This window comes from Microcaecilia unicolor, chromosome 3 (assembly GCF_901765095.1).
Source record: "Microcaecilia unicolor chromosome 3, aMicUni1.1, whole genome shotgun sequence".
NCBI lineage: Eukaryota > Metazoa > Chordata > Amphibia > Gymnophiona > Siphonopidae > Microcaecilia > Microcaecilia unicolor.
This window is the reverse complement of record NC_044033.1, coordinates 233,978,380-233,994,688: the sequence shown is the minus strand read 5'-3', so window position 1 is coordinate 233,994,688 and position 16,309 is coordinate 233,978,380. Positions and strand designations below refer to the sequence as shown.

The 16,309-nt window shown below is 40.6% G+C and overlaps 1 protein-coding gene across 1 annotated transcript in view; it reads left to right on the top strand.

The window, feature by feature from the left end:
• The first annotated feature begins 10,343 nt into the window (after positions 1 to 10,343).
• Positions 10,344 to 16,309, top strand: part of LOC115464434 (vomeronasal type-2 receptor 26-like) — a 48,199-nt gene continuing 42,233 nt past the window's right edge. Inside the window, exon 1 of the mRNA XM_030194816.1 lies at positions 10,344 to 10,604. Coding sequence (XP_030050676.1) covers positions 10,569 to 10,604 — 36 coding nt within the window. The 5' untranslated portion in view covers positions 10,344 to 10,568. The remainder of the gene's footprint in view (positions 10,605 to 16,309) is intronic.

The following is a 16,309-nucleotide window of genomic DNA, read 5'->3' as shown; positions in this document are numbered from 1 at the left end:
ACGATTTAAAATCATGTTCTATTGCTGCACAAATTCATCTTCTTCTTGAAACATTTTTAGGGCACGAGACATCCTTAATCCCCTAGGAATGATCTCTTGTTTGCAATATTCAACTAGAGACGCACTGTGCAACTCTAAATGAGACAACGCTTTATGTGTATTCAAAATCTCAATCCAGGGATCCAAACCCTGTGTAGTCTCACCCACGGTCAGTAAAGCTGGTGCTTTCAAAATCTCTTCTCTCTGTTCTGGTAAATCACCCATTATTATCCTGTTACCCAATTTGCCAGCTTTCCTAATTTCTGTAAACATTTTTTCATCAGTCTGTTCATTCTGTACTGGCAGACAGTATTACAGCCCTACCAGTATACATCTTCCTTCACGCATGGAATTTCTATCCATAAAGAATCCATGCTGCTGATCCATGTAGAACGTTTATTTTGTTTGACTCAATTCCCTCCTTAACATATAGCACACATACCCCTCCAATTTGATCCACTCTATGATTGCAATACAATTTGTACCTTGATAATGCAGTGTACCATTGATTGTCCTCCTTCCATCACGTTTATGTGATGCCTACTATATCTGACCCTTCATTAAGTGCTACATACTTTAACTCTCACTTCTTATTTGTAAGGCTTCTAGCATTTGTATATTGACGCTTCAAATTACGTTTTTTCCTTGGATCAAGAAGTAGTTTAGAAGCTGATGGGGATACCCTGCGTCCCTTACTCTTTTCTCCCATCAAACACTCCTGGATTTCTTTCACCATTATTGAAACCTTTCTTTTGGGATTCCCTAAAGATCCTATTTCATTAGTATCCTTCAAGGATATTCTATACTAAGCCATGCAATCCTGGGTGATTATCTGCTTCCTCCCCCTTTTAGTTTAAAAGTTGATCTAATGTTAGCACCAGCAGCCTAGTTCCATCCCAGTTAAGATGGGGTCCATTGTTTCAGAACAAGTTCCCCCTTTCCCAGAGTATGTATGGAAAACCATGGCTTATTTTTGTATGTGTGGTGGATATATGGGTAGAAGAATATGCAAGGGTTGTGCATGTGAGGAATGTGTAGCTGTGTCAGTGCATGAGGGCATATGTGTGGTTCTAACATTTGGGGTATATATGTGAGACTGTAGATATATATTTATCAGTGGGTTCAACTGGGGTTCGATCAGCAATGGCCATTCAAACTTTTATTTTTCTGGATCTTTCCATTTTGGGTCAATCAAACTTTCAAAAATGTTTATAAAAATATGATGACCCAGGGGTGTGTCCTGCAAAGGATCTAATATGTAAAGATAATGGTAAGTTCAATAAAATCTAGACAAAATCCATGGTAGTATTATAGCAGTACTGTCAGATTAATATTTGGCTTTTTGTTAACTAAGATAGTTCTACTATATAGTTATGTTTAAAATAACCTATACTTAATATTAAATGGATAGATTAAGAGAAAATATCCTTTGAGGCTGAACCTTTGTGGAGCAGAGACCAGTAAACACCATATGGTTTCCTCAGAGCTATTGCATCTCAGTTATAAATAGAAGGTTCACTTCATTTTCTTTCCCCATTCTCCCCTGTGTCCATTCAGAGATCTACCCGGGGCAGAGTTTGATACATAATCATTTCTTCCTGGTATTAAAAAATATAATTGTTTGGGATGAATAAGACTCATGTAGTATCCCCTGCTGCTCTCAAGGATTAACTGAGGAGCAAGAAGGGTAGATAATTTCATCGGACATGCTCTTTAACAACTTAAAAGAGAGAACTTGTTTAGTTCTGCTTTTATCGATGCTTTGTGACCTCCTGTGGAAGGCTGTTGATTGTCAATGTACAGCTGAACACCGCTGGCTGCAACCAGAGTACCATAGACATGGGGATTTCATAATTGGGGGAATGATAATTGTGCATCATTTTCAGATGCCTGGACACCCAGCCTTCACAAATTGTCCCAGAATCTCTGGAAAGCTCACGTAAGTAGCAACATGGCTAAACTTCTATTTGAGACATATTTATGAGTTTTATTTTGGTCTTGATTTTATTGTGGGTGGTCACTGACATGAACTACGAATATAATTAAAATGTAAGGAGTCTACCAATTTCACATTTTCCTGTATTCTATAAGATTCATTGTCCTCACTCAGACTCTGCAAATAAATTATTCACTATTTTAAGACACAGGAAGGCCTATTTTACATAGAATGTTGATATTGTAATTCAAGAACACAAGAAGAGAAATCCCCATTGAAAACAAGACAAGTACAGAAAGCGGCAAAGACCAAGGGGAAGGATGATTGACACCATGAACCCACTGTCATCATGTTAAGGTCCAATAAATCTTCAAAACTGGTGGACTCCCGAGTCATCAATCATCCCTCCCCTTGGCCATCACCATTTTTTTTTTTTTACTCAAAGCTGTAATTCAGACATTCAGGTTAGGGCGTGCACAATTCTGACAGTATTTTACAAAAAGCTCTGCCGAATGTATAGTCTTTTGTAAAATAACAATAAGGATATGCAGGAATGTACTGTATTTGCTGCCACACCCAGCAAGAGAAGCCATTTAACAGATATGCACATAGAAATAGTTAACAGCACAAACCTGGCAGTACAAACCCAGCACTAGTTCCAGGTGGAAGCACTGATTTCAAAACTTGTTAGTGGTGCTGCTTCCTCATGCAGCTGTCTAATTTTACAAACGTACATGTGTAAATGCAGCCAATTAAGTACTGAGGCTACAAATGTATTTATTTCATTTTGGAGGTAGAAATAAAGAGGAGAATTACTCCCTTATCCCCTTAGTACTAGGCAAAATGATTGCCTTTAAAAATTCTATATGTGCCTCTCAGTTGGTATAAAACTCAGTGGAAATTTTTTTCCCAAACATATGTATTCCCTTTGTAAAGTGGGGAGCATATGTGTAAACATTTGCATGTCCAAGGCATGCCCAAACCATGCTTTCACCCTCTTGTAATCTCTGTATGGTGTGGATCTTCACAAGTAAATGGTGGCTTTCTGAAATTACTATTTCTACATGTATAGTTATGTATTGGAAGTTTGCCTCTGAATTCCAATTTTACCAACACCATTGCAAAGTACTAAATCTCCCACAGCTTATTTGTTATTAGAGGTAAGAGACTTCAAATTCCTGGTGAGATTTCATTCCTTGAAAAACACCACTCTGCTGTACCGCTGGTTGTCAATATTACCAGTGCGGTAACCAGCAGGAATCCTCATGAGTCCTCATTCCTCTATACAATGCTAATATCCTATTTTATACTTTTATATTTTTTGTGGAAATTAGCACTTATCTTATTTGGGCATTTTCAAGTAGGTTCGCTCTACAGCAAGCTCCTGTTTCGCTACCGCTTCATTAGGAGCCGAACCCCCGATACTCCTGCCCTGTAAACAAAAAAGCTTTATTTAGGCTGTGTGAAGCTATGTCAATTTGTCATGTACTCACTCAGTTTTAGGTTTGCTGTCATCACCTCTCTTCATGTCAGCCGCTTAACTGCTTTCTGCTATTGCCCTGTTCTAAAAATGACGCCTAACAGTTGATTTTTAAAGTGGTGACTACTTCCGGGTTCCTTCCATCTACTGTTACTCTCCCATTTAAAGGGTCCCACTATGTAATATATTCTATCTTATCATTAGTTCTTTAGATTCATAAGAAAGCCTTCCATTCTACCCTGCTATTCATTCCTGTCGGGACCAAAGACCTTAGTTTGTATATCCACCTTTGTTCTTTTTGTATTAATTTTCTGTCTCTGTCGCCACCCCCCCCCCCCCCCCCCCCCCCGTATTGACTCTGGCATATGGTCAAGCACACTGCATCTGTAATCATTAAACTTATGCATTTTCTCTATACAACGGGCTACTATCGGTGCCTCTATGCGTTGATGTTTCAAGTTGTGCTTGTGATCGCTCAATCTTTGTTTAAGAGCTCTCGTAGTTTTCCCAACATGTACCTTTGCACAAGTACATATCAGCACATAAACTACGTGTGTCGTGTCACAATCTGTGTTGTATCGAACTTTGTATTTCTTCTTGAGCAGAGGATTAATGAATACATCTCCCTGGGTCATAATAATACAGAATTTACACTTTTCACATGCTTGAGAGACGAAATGGATTATCAAAATAACAGAGTATATAGATGAATGTACTTAACAGAGGATCTGAGTGCACCGCAAAAGGCAGATGGTAAAGGAGTACAGTTTGAGTCGACAGTGATGTCATTCTCATCTAGTTCAGGTGATGAATACCATGCCCAACAGGATTTTTTAGACAAAGGCAGAGGACAGAAAAGACGCCAAAGAGGCAGAGGGTACAGAGGGAACCAACAAACAAGGCCTTTGACCCAATCACAAGACCGGTGGAAGAAATAATATTCAATCTTTCCAAAAGAACATTAACAATTGAAGAACAAGAAGTGCTACAAAAAGGACTTTTGTTCGTCCCCAGTCAACCATTTGACTTCTTTCAATTTCAAATAGACAGAACGTTTTACTAGGATGTTAAATTTGAAATTATTATTTTCATGACAAAGAAGACACAGTGGACAGGTCTATAATGAAAAATAAGTCACAATGGAATCCTCCAGGACAAATGGATCCACTGTTATCAGCCTTCAAAAAATTAGTGGTGGAAGAAGTAAAGAAAATCGGAAAAAGACGGATACACCACTATAACCTTTCTAAGAGTGAAAATAGCGCATTAAAATCATTACAAAAAGACAATGATATTATTATACGCAGGGCTGACAAAGGGGGAGCTCTAGTTCTATTAGATAAGGATTACTATGAACAAGAAATATTAGAACAATTATCGGATATTAAAACTTACGAAAGATTCAACCGAAGAAATACAACATTTGATTGTAGACATAACGCTAAAAGGAATAGAAGAAGACTTTCTCACAAAAAAAGGAGTTTGCCTTCCTTAATAAGCAACATCCCATAGCATCACTGTTTTACACAGTGCCAAAGATTCATAAAAATGAGAATACTCCACCAGGTAGACCAATATTAGCATCAAAAGACTCAGTCCTGGAACCTCTATCACAATACATTGACTGATGTTTGCAGCCATTGGTAAAACAAAGTGATACGTATATACAAGATTGTACACATTTTTTAAACATCATTGAATCTATTCAACAAACAGAGACACAGAAAATTATGGTCACACTCGATGTAGTATCACTATATACTTCCCTTCCTCAGCAAGACTGTTTAACCATAGTACAGAACAGTTTGGAACAGAGACCGCGCCCACATCAAATCCCGACCAGTTTTCTGACCTAACTAGCCAAGATAGCTTTAACAAAAAATGTCTTTGTATTCAAAGAGAGCTTCTATCAGCAATTGAAGGGAGCAGTGATGGGAGTAACGTGTGCCCCATCGAAAGCCAATTTGTATATGATACATTTTGAGAGGATGTGGTTAAAAAATAACGCGTGGGAAACAAAGATCGCTAAATGGTACAGATACATTGATGACATTTTTATGCTGTGGGATGGTCCACAAGAAGAATTAAACAAGTTTGTGGATTGGCTAAATGAAAGAGACAAAAATTTAAAGTTCGCCATGCAAGCATCCATGACTGATATAAATTTTTTGCATATCACATTAAGGCAAGAACAAAATACATTCACAACAACAGTGTATACAAAACCAATGGATAGAAACACTCTACTGCATTTTACTAGCAATCACCCAAGAAAAACCAAAGAAAGTTTACCGTTTTCCCAATTATTACGATATAGAAGAATATGCAGTAACACCAAGACATATAAGGATCAAGCTAGACAGCTCATGGAGAAGTTTAAGATTAGAGGATACCCTGATTATGTGCTGAAACCAGCATATACGTGGGCCAAGTACAATCATAAAGATCAGTTATTACAGAAGCAAAATAAAATTGATCACAGAGAAGACAAAGTACAGACTTGCGTAATGAGATACACTCAGAGGAACAGTCATGTAATCAAAATAATTTAAAAAACACTGGAAATGATGCAAATTCATCCAGCATTTTTCAGTCATCGATTACAGATTGCATACACCAGGAATCAAAATCTAAAAGAGGCGTTTCAAGAAAGCCTATCTAGAAATGAAGACATTCAAGAGACAGGTCACAAAGCATGTGGAAAGTGTAAATTCTGTACTATTATGACCCAGGGAGATGTATTCATTAATCCTCTGGACAGGAAGAAATACAAACTTTGATACAACACAGATTGTGACACGACACACGTAGTTTATGTGTTGATTTGTACTTGTGCAAAGATATACGTTGGGGAAAACCACGAGAGCTCTTAAACAAAGATTGAGCGATCACAAGCACAACTTGAAACATCAACGCATATAGAGGTACCGATAGTAGCCCGTTGTATAGAGAAAATGCATAAGTTTAATGATTACAGATGCAGTGTGCTTGACCATATACCACAGTCAATACGGGGGGGGGGGGGGGGGGCACAGAGACAGAAAATTAATACAAAAAGAACAAAGGTGGATATACAAACTAAGGTCTTTGGTCCCGACAGGAATGAATAGCAGGGTAGAATGGAAGGCTTTCTTATGAATCTAAAGAACTAATGATAAGATAGAATATATTACGTAGTGGTAATATATTCACGTAGTGAAGGCGGTTAGCTTGGCAGAGTTTAAAAAGGGGTTAAATGGTTTCCTAAAGGACAGGTCCATAAACCACTACTAAACGGACTTGGGAAAAATCCACAATTCCAGGAATAACATGTATAGAATGTTTGTACGTTTGGGAAGCTTGCCAGGTGCCCTTGGCCTGGATTGGCCGCTGTCGTGGACAGGATGCTGGGCTCGATGGACCCTTGGTCTTTTCCATGTGTGGCATTACTTATGTACTTATGTAGTGGGACCCTTTAAATGGGAAAGTAACAGTAGATGGAAGGAACCCAGAAATAGTCACCGCTTTAAAAATCAGGTATTTCTACATGTATGCAATCTACACACAAAAATTATGCTATTTACTACATTGAATGCCATCTGGAAGGCGCTTCGGGACTTGACGGCGGTAATAAATAACTTTGTTATTAGAGTTACATGGGCAATTTGACTGAACCCTTTGAGAGTGAAAAATTGATATAATAAATGAAGTTCCACACAAGCTAGAAGTGGTTATGATCCTGAAAATGATAATGGACCAGAAACTTTGAATGATAAGGTGGATGTTATTGTGGATGATTAATGTCGAGATTATTGTTTTTCCCAGAGTTCCAGTTATGACTCCTAAAGTTTTCCTCAGAAATATTTCCTTAATTATTACTTCGAAAGGAGTGAAGCCTATGAAAACTGGGATTGCTTTAATCAGTGGGATTTGAATTAGAGACTTAAGTATATGTATTGTTAAATAATTCCTGGTTTTTAAAAGAGAGAGAATGTAATCAGATGTATTATTGCTAACTAAAATCTGGACAATAAGTATGTTCTCAATTAAATGAATTGACTATACACCGTATTTGGTCTTGAAGGAGCCAACCAGATGATCAATGTGGAATAATGAATTAGATGAGTAATATCTGGGGATAATCAGGTTAATACCATGTTTTCTTTTTTCTGTTTACTGTTTAATTGATCTCCTTGTCTTATCTCACTCTCCCTATTTTTCTTCATTTTGTGGTCTAAGAAAGAGAAAGATTGTATACAGGGGTGTGCTGGTAAATTTTTAACAACAGGCTCTTTCTCCGGACGTAGCCAGCTCTGCAGTTGGAAGGGCCAGGGGTGGCCGGGGGGGGGGGGGGGGGAGCAACACTTGCCTCTCTCTTCTCCCTCCCTCCCTCCCTTCGTGCGGGCACGCTAGGCATACCTTTGCTGGCAGCCAATAAATGGACTGCCACCACTCCCTATATCTTGCTCTGAGCAGCATGCTGAAACTTCTCACACATGCTCGAGAAGTCCCAGCCTGCTGCCAAGAGCTGGAAACAAGGAGCGGGGAGCAGCAATAGTCTATTTACTTGGCTGGCAGGGCTCAGCACCCCCACCAGCAAAGTAAAAGAGAATTAAGCAGGGGGCCCAAGCCCACATTTTGGGAGCCAGTTGTTAAAGTAGCCATGGAGGGCCCTACTTTTTTTGTTGTTACATTTGTACCCCTCGCTTTCCCACTCATGGCAGGCTCAATGCGGCTTACATGGAGCAATGGAGGGTTAAGTGACTTGCCCAGAGTCACAAGGAGCTGCCTGTGCCTGGTGGGAATCGAACTCAGTTCCCCAAGACCAAAGTCCACCACCCTAACCACTAGGCCACTCCTCTGCTTTACTTTAACAACCGGCTCCCAAAATTCTTAAAAACTTAACAACCGGCTCTTGCGAGCCTGTGAGAGCCTGCTCCAGCACACCACTGATTGTATATAATCCATATATCTAGTTGGGATTGTTTTCTTCTTATCTTGTATTAATGTGCAGTCATCTCTGTATTACTGTTTGACCCTTGTAAAATGAAAAATTATAAATAAATGATTTTTAAAAAATTATGCTATTTACATGTGAAGAAACTTCTAAAATAAACCCTTTCATTGTCTAGGGCAAAGATACAAGCAAATATATCAGGTGAATTTGCAACAAGCATCTGATATGGATTTTTAAGTTGGCAATATTTTATTCTTTCAAGAATCTTATTGTGGAGGAGTGGCTTAATGGTTAGTGTAGCAGGTTGTGGACCTGGGGAGCTGGGTTCAATTCCTGCTGTTGCCTGATGGTCAGTAGTGGGTTGAGATCCTGAGGAATCAGGTTCAATTCCCTCTCTGTGTGACCCTGGGCAAGCCAATTAACCCGCCTTGCCCCAGGTACAACAGTAGTACAATGTACTACCTAGACTGTGAACCCAATAGGGACTCAGTACCTGTAAAGTGAAGCTGTAAACCGCTTAGGTCTAAGTGGTAAATAAATACTCGAATTAATGAAATCCCTATTGCTGTAGTTATTTATATCCCATATTATCCCAAACAAGTTTGGATTCAATGTTGCTTACATCAAACTTTAAAACAAAGTACAATAAGGATTAAACAAAAGTAAAAGATAATAAGAGGTATAATATCATAGCAGCAAATGACTCTGAAGATAACAAACCAGCTAAGAACATTACAAATGTCACCAGTGGCAACGATTTCGCTACATAAAAAAAGCTTTCAACAATTGATGGTAATCAGAAACACTCCTAATTGACTTTGGGAGGGAATTCCATTGCTTAGTAGCTTGGTATAAGAAACTGGCATCATGAATTGATCTGTAACAGAGATTCTCACAATTCAGAAAATGGAGACATGGATAGTCACTTGACACAGGATGGGCATTGTGTGACAGTAATTGCATAAGTGTTGCATATAATCAGGTAGAAGACCAAACAAAATTTGATACACAAGGCACAGTTTAAAGTGACTCTTGCATTTATAGGAAGCAAATGTAACTTGATTAAAAGAGGGGCTGATTTGGTAAACTGAGGGGCTTTGCATACAAGACGGGCCACAGAGTTCTGGGCTGTTTCAAGTTTTTTGATGAGAGATTTTCAAACCTGAGTAAACAGCATTGTAATAATCAAACTTGGACCACACTAAAGATTGTACTAAACGAAATACTGAATTTGAAAAGAAAGGCCTTAGTCTTTTTAATCTCTGTAGGCAATCCAAGCTAGGAACGCCACTGCTTACTTCTCTTTCCTACTGCATTTGTAGCTCATTTCTTTTAATTACTGTTTTTATAAACTGTGAACCGCCCAGATGGTATATACTGTTGGTGTGGTGTATTACATAGAAATGAAACTTGACAAGAAATTGAGAGGTACTACTAGAATGCAGTGCTATGTACATGTAATTAGATTCCTCGTTTCTGCAGTAGTATAGAGATGTGTTAGTCCACTTTTAAAGGTAATCAATAGAAATAAAACAAAATCAAACATGGAAAAGAAAATAAGATGATACCTTTTTTATTGGACATAACTTCATACATTTCTTGATTAGCTTTCGAAGGTTGCCCTTTTCGTCAGATCGGAAATAAGCAAATGTTGGTAGATGACACTATATATAAGTGAAACATCAAAGCATTTCAGTGACAGTCTAACAGGATGAGTGTGGGTTGGAGAGACAAGGAGAGTCCGTGGATGATGGGCAGGGAGATATGCATGGAGATAGGAGGGTGACAAAGCAATGCAGTTTTTTGGTTTATAATTGGCTAGTTCCATCTGTTTCACATAATATTACAACCAATGTCTGTTTTTCTGTATATTTTAACTAGGTGTAGATTTCACATTGTCTGACATGTTTTGTCTTTTCAGGTTTCAGGTATTGAACTATTACAACTTCCTGGCCTTTGTTTCTGCAGTGGAAGAGATTAACAACAACTCAGAGCTCTTACCCAATATTACACTTGGGTTTCAAATTTATGAGTCTTTCAGCAATCCAACCTTTACATTTATTGCTGCCACTAAAATATTTTCCGGAACTCGTGCCTGGATCCCTAACTACAACTGCAGAACATCTGGCAAACTGGCTGGTCTCATTGAAGGTCTTCCAGCTCAGGAATCAATTCAGATGTCCAACATATTCAGGATATATCACTACCCACAGGTCAGAGGCTTTTTGATTTTACTTAACATCAGCACTCACACTTCCGCTGCGATCACATTACATATTCACCCATAAATAACAAATTGTCCTGTTGTGGCAATTACCAGGCCGCAGCTTTATTAAACAAAAAATTCCATTGTTAATCCATAAACATTTAAATCTCGAATATAACATGCATAAACTCCCAATACAATAAAGTGCACTCCATTTAAGTGCACATCGGATAAGCGCATGCTCTGTTTAACTGCATGCCGTACTTCAGTCCCGTTTTTGGTGCCATCAGTTTCTATGGGAATAAACTTTGGTCTAGCGCACCACTGATAAGTGCAAGATTCGCTTATGTGCATGGTTTAAGACCGCTTCGCTGCAGGAAAGACTCCGCATAAGCACGCGCACAGACTATGGAAGTCGATTGGCGGATGACAAAGGGGCAGTAAATTTGAAATCTCGTTGGTTAACTGCCACAGGCAGAAGAAGCGAAAGAATGTTGTTAGAGTGTACACTGGAGTCGTCGTCATCGTCGCCGTCGCGCAACTGTAAGACTTTAACACTGGCTGAACTAATAGAAGTTCTTAAAAAATTAGAAAACAAACAAAGTCAAGCATCTATTGCTAAAGAATATAGTGTCAATCCCAGTCAAATTTCACGTATCTTGAAGCAGAAAGACCAGCATCTGGAAGACTGGCAAAACAATACAAATCCACACCGGAAACGAAAACGGGCGGGAAAAGCTGAGGATGTAGAAGATGCTCTTCTTCGGTGGTTTTCTCAAGTCAGGAGCAGAGAGTTTCCTGTCAGTGGTCCACTGCTTATGGAGAAAGCTAATTAGCTAGCTGAAAATCTTGGACTAACTGAATTCAAAGCCACTGTTGGATGGTTGGAAAGATGGAAGGAGAGGAACAACATAAAATTCAAGAAACAGCATGGTGAAAAACAAGATGCTGATGACTTTGGTGCTGAAAATTGGGTTGTTTCAGTTCTTCCTACCATCTTGAACGAGTTTGCACCTCGTGACATTTCAATGCTGACAAAAACGGACTCTACTGGCGAGCAATTCCTGATGGAACACTTGCATTCAAACAAGCCGAAACTACAGGAAGTAAAACGTCGAAGGACTGACTGACAATCCTCCTTTGCTGCAATATGGATGGGAGTGAGAAGTTGGAACCACTTGTCATTGGAAAGAGCAAACAGCCCTGTTGCTTCAAGAATGTTAAGTGACTTCCTGTGTCATACGAGGCTAACACAAATTCATGGATGACAGGAAATTTGGAAGCAGTGACTAAAGAAGTTAGACACTAGAATGCGGGCACAAAAGCGTCAGATTTTGTTGCTTTGTGATAATTGTACTGCACACAGTGATGTTGTCAGGCTGTCTAACATCAAGGTGGTCTTCCTGCCACCAAACACTACCTCTCTGATCAAACAACATTATCAGGCTCTTGTGCTACGTCGTCTGATGAGCATTATGGATGACCAGACTGGCAAGGATAAACGTGCTGTTGAACTGGCTTGTAATCTATCACTGTTGGATTCCCTACTTATGCAGAAAGAAGCCTGGAATCATGTTACACAGGCAACCATTGTGAACTGCTACAAGCGGGCAAGCTTTGTTAGGGATGTGGAGAGGGACGAAACAGATGCAGCTGTTGCAAACGCGTCAGATGAAGAGGTTATTGACATCCCAGCTGGTGTTACTGAAGAGGAGTTTCATCACTACGTAGCTGTTGATTACGGTCTACAAACAGCTGACGACAGCACTGATGTCCAGATATGCGCCTACATGCAGGCAATGGCTGATGATGAAACAGATGATGAAATGAGCAGCGAGGCACATGCTGATGAAATTCAACAACCTCCTGTCACTTTTGCAAGAGCGCTGGAGAGTCTCAACACCGTGCGGGCCTATCTGGAGGCCACTGGATGTCAGTGCTATAACAGTTTTTACCGTCTGGCTGACATAGTCTATGGAACTCACAGACACAAGAGTGTACAGAGGACTATGACTGATTACTTCAAGTAAGCCTAACGTCAGTTAACGGAGACTGTATACTATACATATAATAAACAGTACTGTACATATGTTTATCAGATGTCAAGCTTCTTTGGGTCACAACAGTTAAGTGCATGCTCCGGTTAACTGCATGTATTTCTTTGGTCCCAGACCCTTGCACTTAAGCAGATTGCTCTGTATTGCCATTTCCCACCTGAAGCTAGTCAGTGCTGAACTAGCCTCGTCACCAACTTCACAATATAAAGCTAAATCCCCACCCAATGACGCAGGACCTCTAATTACTCGTGGCAGTGTAGCACACAAGCACCAATATTACTGTTGTATCTGCACAATACCTCACTTTACATGTCATTTCTCCTTTTAGACATCCCCCACTTTCCGCCCACCCAACTGAGACCAACCACACCAGCACCACTGAACAAACCAAAAGACTCCAAATACCACTCCATCAAACCTCAAGGGAGAGCTAGGAGGGGTACAATTCAACCTGCCACTGCCCTCCCAAGAAAATTCCCACTGCCCATCAAAACCTCCCTTACCAACCAACATTCTTCCAGACACCCCCTCTCCAGTGTTACTCCCGATCACCCATTAGACTTCTTCCCTTCCCAACAACCCCAATCATGAAGAGCTTAATGTCTCAGCTCAGCTGATGTTATTAGCCCACAGCATAGGGCTATGAGCTCCTACGTAATAAATCCCAGCAGATCCTTTATCAAAATGAATCCAAATTGTTATCCTCCGATGCTTTAATGTGACAAACTATATAGAGAAAAAGTTGATGTTGAGAACAATTTTCAAAGTGATTTTCCATGGGTTAAAAATATTTTTCCTATGGAAAACGGTCTTAAAATTTCTTATCGTCACACATGACTGAAACCTGGTAATTCCACTGTCCCTCTAATTCTAAAACATTAGCACCTAATGTGAGCACCATTTACATGCTAATTATAGTATACTAGCACTTAAGCGTGTAAATTTAACATTCACATGCATAAGTGCTAAGCATTCCAATTAAGTAGACCTTAACTTATAGTGTGGGGAGTACTTCAATATCAATACTATCACTCTCCCAAACACATGTTTATTCAGATAAATTTATCAAGCTCCACTGTCACAACGTAATTCCTGATGATAGACATATAAGCATCATTTTTATTACCCCGGGGATCTTCAGATCTTTCAAAAGTTTCCACCATATGGGGGCATGGTTCCCATATGGTGGAAATGGGGCGTGGTGGACTCTGTTGGTGTTGACTTTCGTTTCTCCTGTGGAGAGATCACCTTCTGTAGGTGTTGGTTTCAATTTTTCTTAGACAATTTTCAAAGAGACTGTGCATTCATTCTGAAAACTGATGCTAAGTCTGTAGGTGAAAAAATAAACAAACATTGTTTACAATGCAGACAGTATGAAAACTGTTGCATTAAGGACAAACACTTCAAAAAAAGATATTCCTGAAAGTAAACAATTTTTAGCAGGTTTGATGAAGCCTGTAGATATTTTTTACCTAACAGAATATGTATAATTTCTTAGAGAAGTTATACAAATATTTTCTCTTTGATATTTTTTGTTACTATGGACACTTCTGCATGCTTTTTGTGTATGCACTCTTTTACTGAAAATAACACACATAAACTTGAAAATAAAATCTAGGCATGATGGTTTTCTCCCCTGATTTAATGGTGAACCCAGGAATGCCCCCTAAAAATGTGTTTACAGGTACTTGTAGTGTGGAGCAACATCTGCACTTTTATCTATATTTATGGAGGTCAATTTTCAGATTGGATTTTTATTACATACTAGTAAAAAAGGCCCATTTCTGTAAGAAATGAAACGGGCGCTAGCAAGGTTTTCCTTTGAGTGTGTATGTTTGATAGAGTGTGTTTGACAGTGACTGTGTGTGAGAGAGAGTGAATGTGCGAGGGTGTGTGTGTGTGACAGAGTGTATGTATGTGTGTGTGTGAGTGAGAGAGAGATAGACTGTGACAGAGTGTGTGTATGTGGGAGAAAGACAGAATGTCGATTGATTGTGTGTGTGTGTGTGTGTGTGTGTTTGTCTGTCAGGTTCTCAGGTTCAGAGCCCGCGGGGCTGGGCTCTGGAGCAAACGTGAGCCCTTGGGCTGCTGACGAGGAGCGACAGCAGCAGACAAAACCCACCAACCAACACTGGGTAAGCACACCGGCAGGGACTGCAGGCACTGCCCAGCGAACCGGAACACATGGACTGGAATCCCCCGGACTGGAGGACACAGGACTGGAACACTGGACTGCAATCCCCCGGACTGGAACACACACCGGACCGGAACACACTGGACTGGAGCGCACCAGACTGGAACACACACCGGACTGGAACACACTGGACTGGAGCACACTGGACTGGTCCCCCGGACTGGAGGACCCAGGACTGGAACACTGGACCGGAGCACACTGAACTGGTCCACACAGCTTCACCTGCACTTAGCTACTAAGCCTCCCAGGAGTTGAGCTCATGGGTTCGAGTAGCCGGCAGGACTTACTGGACGACACAGGGACCAGGACTACAACAAGCTATAACTGGAGTGCACCTAACTCCTAAAGTGACCAAAAGTGTTCCTAAGCCCAGCACCAACAGAAAAGCTCCTAAGCCCTCCACTAACAGCAGTGCCCCTAACAGAAACTAACAGGGGTGCCCCTACGCCCTACACTAACAGAAGTGCAGGGAAACCACAAGGGAAAAGGATGGGAAGACAAATGCCAGACCTAACACTGGTACTTCCTAAGCACCAAGCTGCAGCAGCTAAACATGGGTTCTCACCCTGATGCTTCCTAAGCACCCAGCTACAGCAGCTAAACACAGGTCACGAGGAAAAGCGGGGAAAGCACAAGAAAACAAGCAGGAAAGCCAAATACCCAAACAACAAAAGGTGCTTCCTAAACACTTGCTAACAAGGGTGCTCCCAGCACCAAACTCCAGCACTGCACAACAGCAGTGCTACACACCGTAGCAAAAGGGAAAGCAGAGGAGCCAAAGGGAAAAACAGGGAAGTCAAACACACCATACACAAGTGCACACTGACTGCACTAAACTAACCTGGACCTAAAGCAAGTAGCCAGAAGCAAACGTTGCGAAGCCCCTGAAGGAAAGAACCCACTTCCTTATCAAGGCCCTCCCAGATGATGTCACACTCCCTAGACCCAGGCAATAGCACACTAACCCAGAGAGCACACTGAAAACCATAGAGGCCCAACCCACACCAATGCAACACCGTGAAACACTTGAAGCCAGTACACCCAAAGAGAGTTAGAGCAACTCAGACTACCCACACAGGTGCAGTATAGTGAAACAATTAGAGCCCTGCTGCTGGAAGCTGCCAGCACAGAGAGACAGAGCCAGCTCAGAAAGGACAGACAAAGAAACAGAAGCCAGCTAAGAAGCTGACCCCCAGGAAAGAGGTAAGTTTGAGAGGGGTTCTGACCCCAATCATAACAGTGTCACACACAGAGAGACACAGCGAGGCTGTGTGAGAGAGAGTGATTCGCTGTGTGTGTGAGATACCAACCCATGAAAAAATTCAGGGAAATATTAAACATTTCATGTCCTATTCTTTTTCCGCCTCCCTGTTGAGTGTATTTGTTTGATTAAAAATATGCCTTAGTTTTCTAAGAAAAAGTATACACAATGTTCAGCCAAATACATTTCCAAGCATCCTG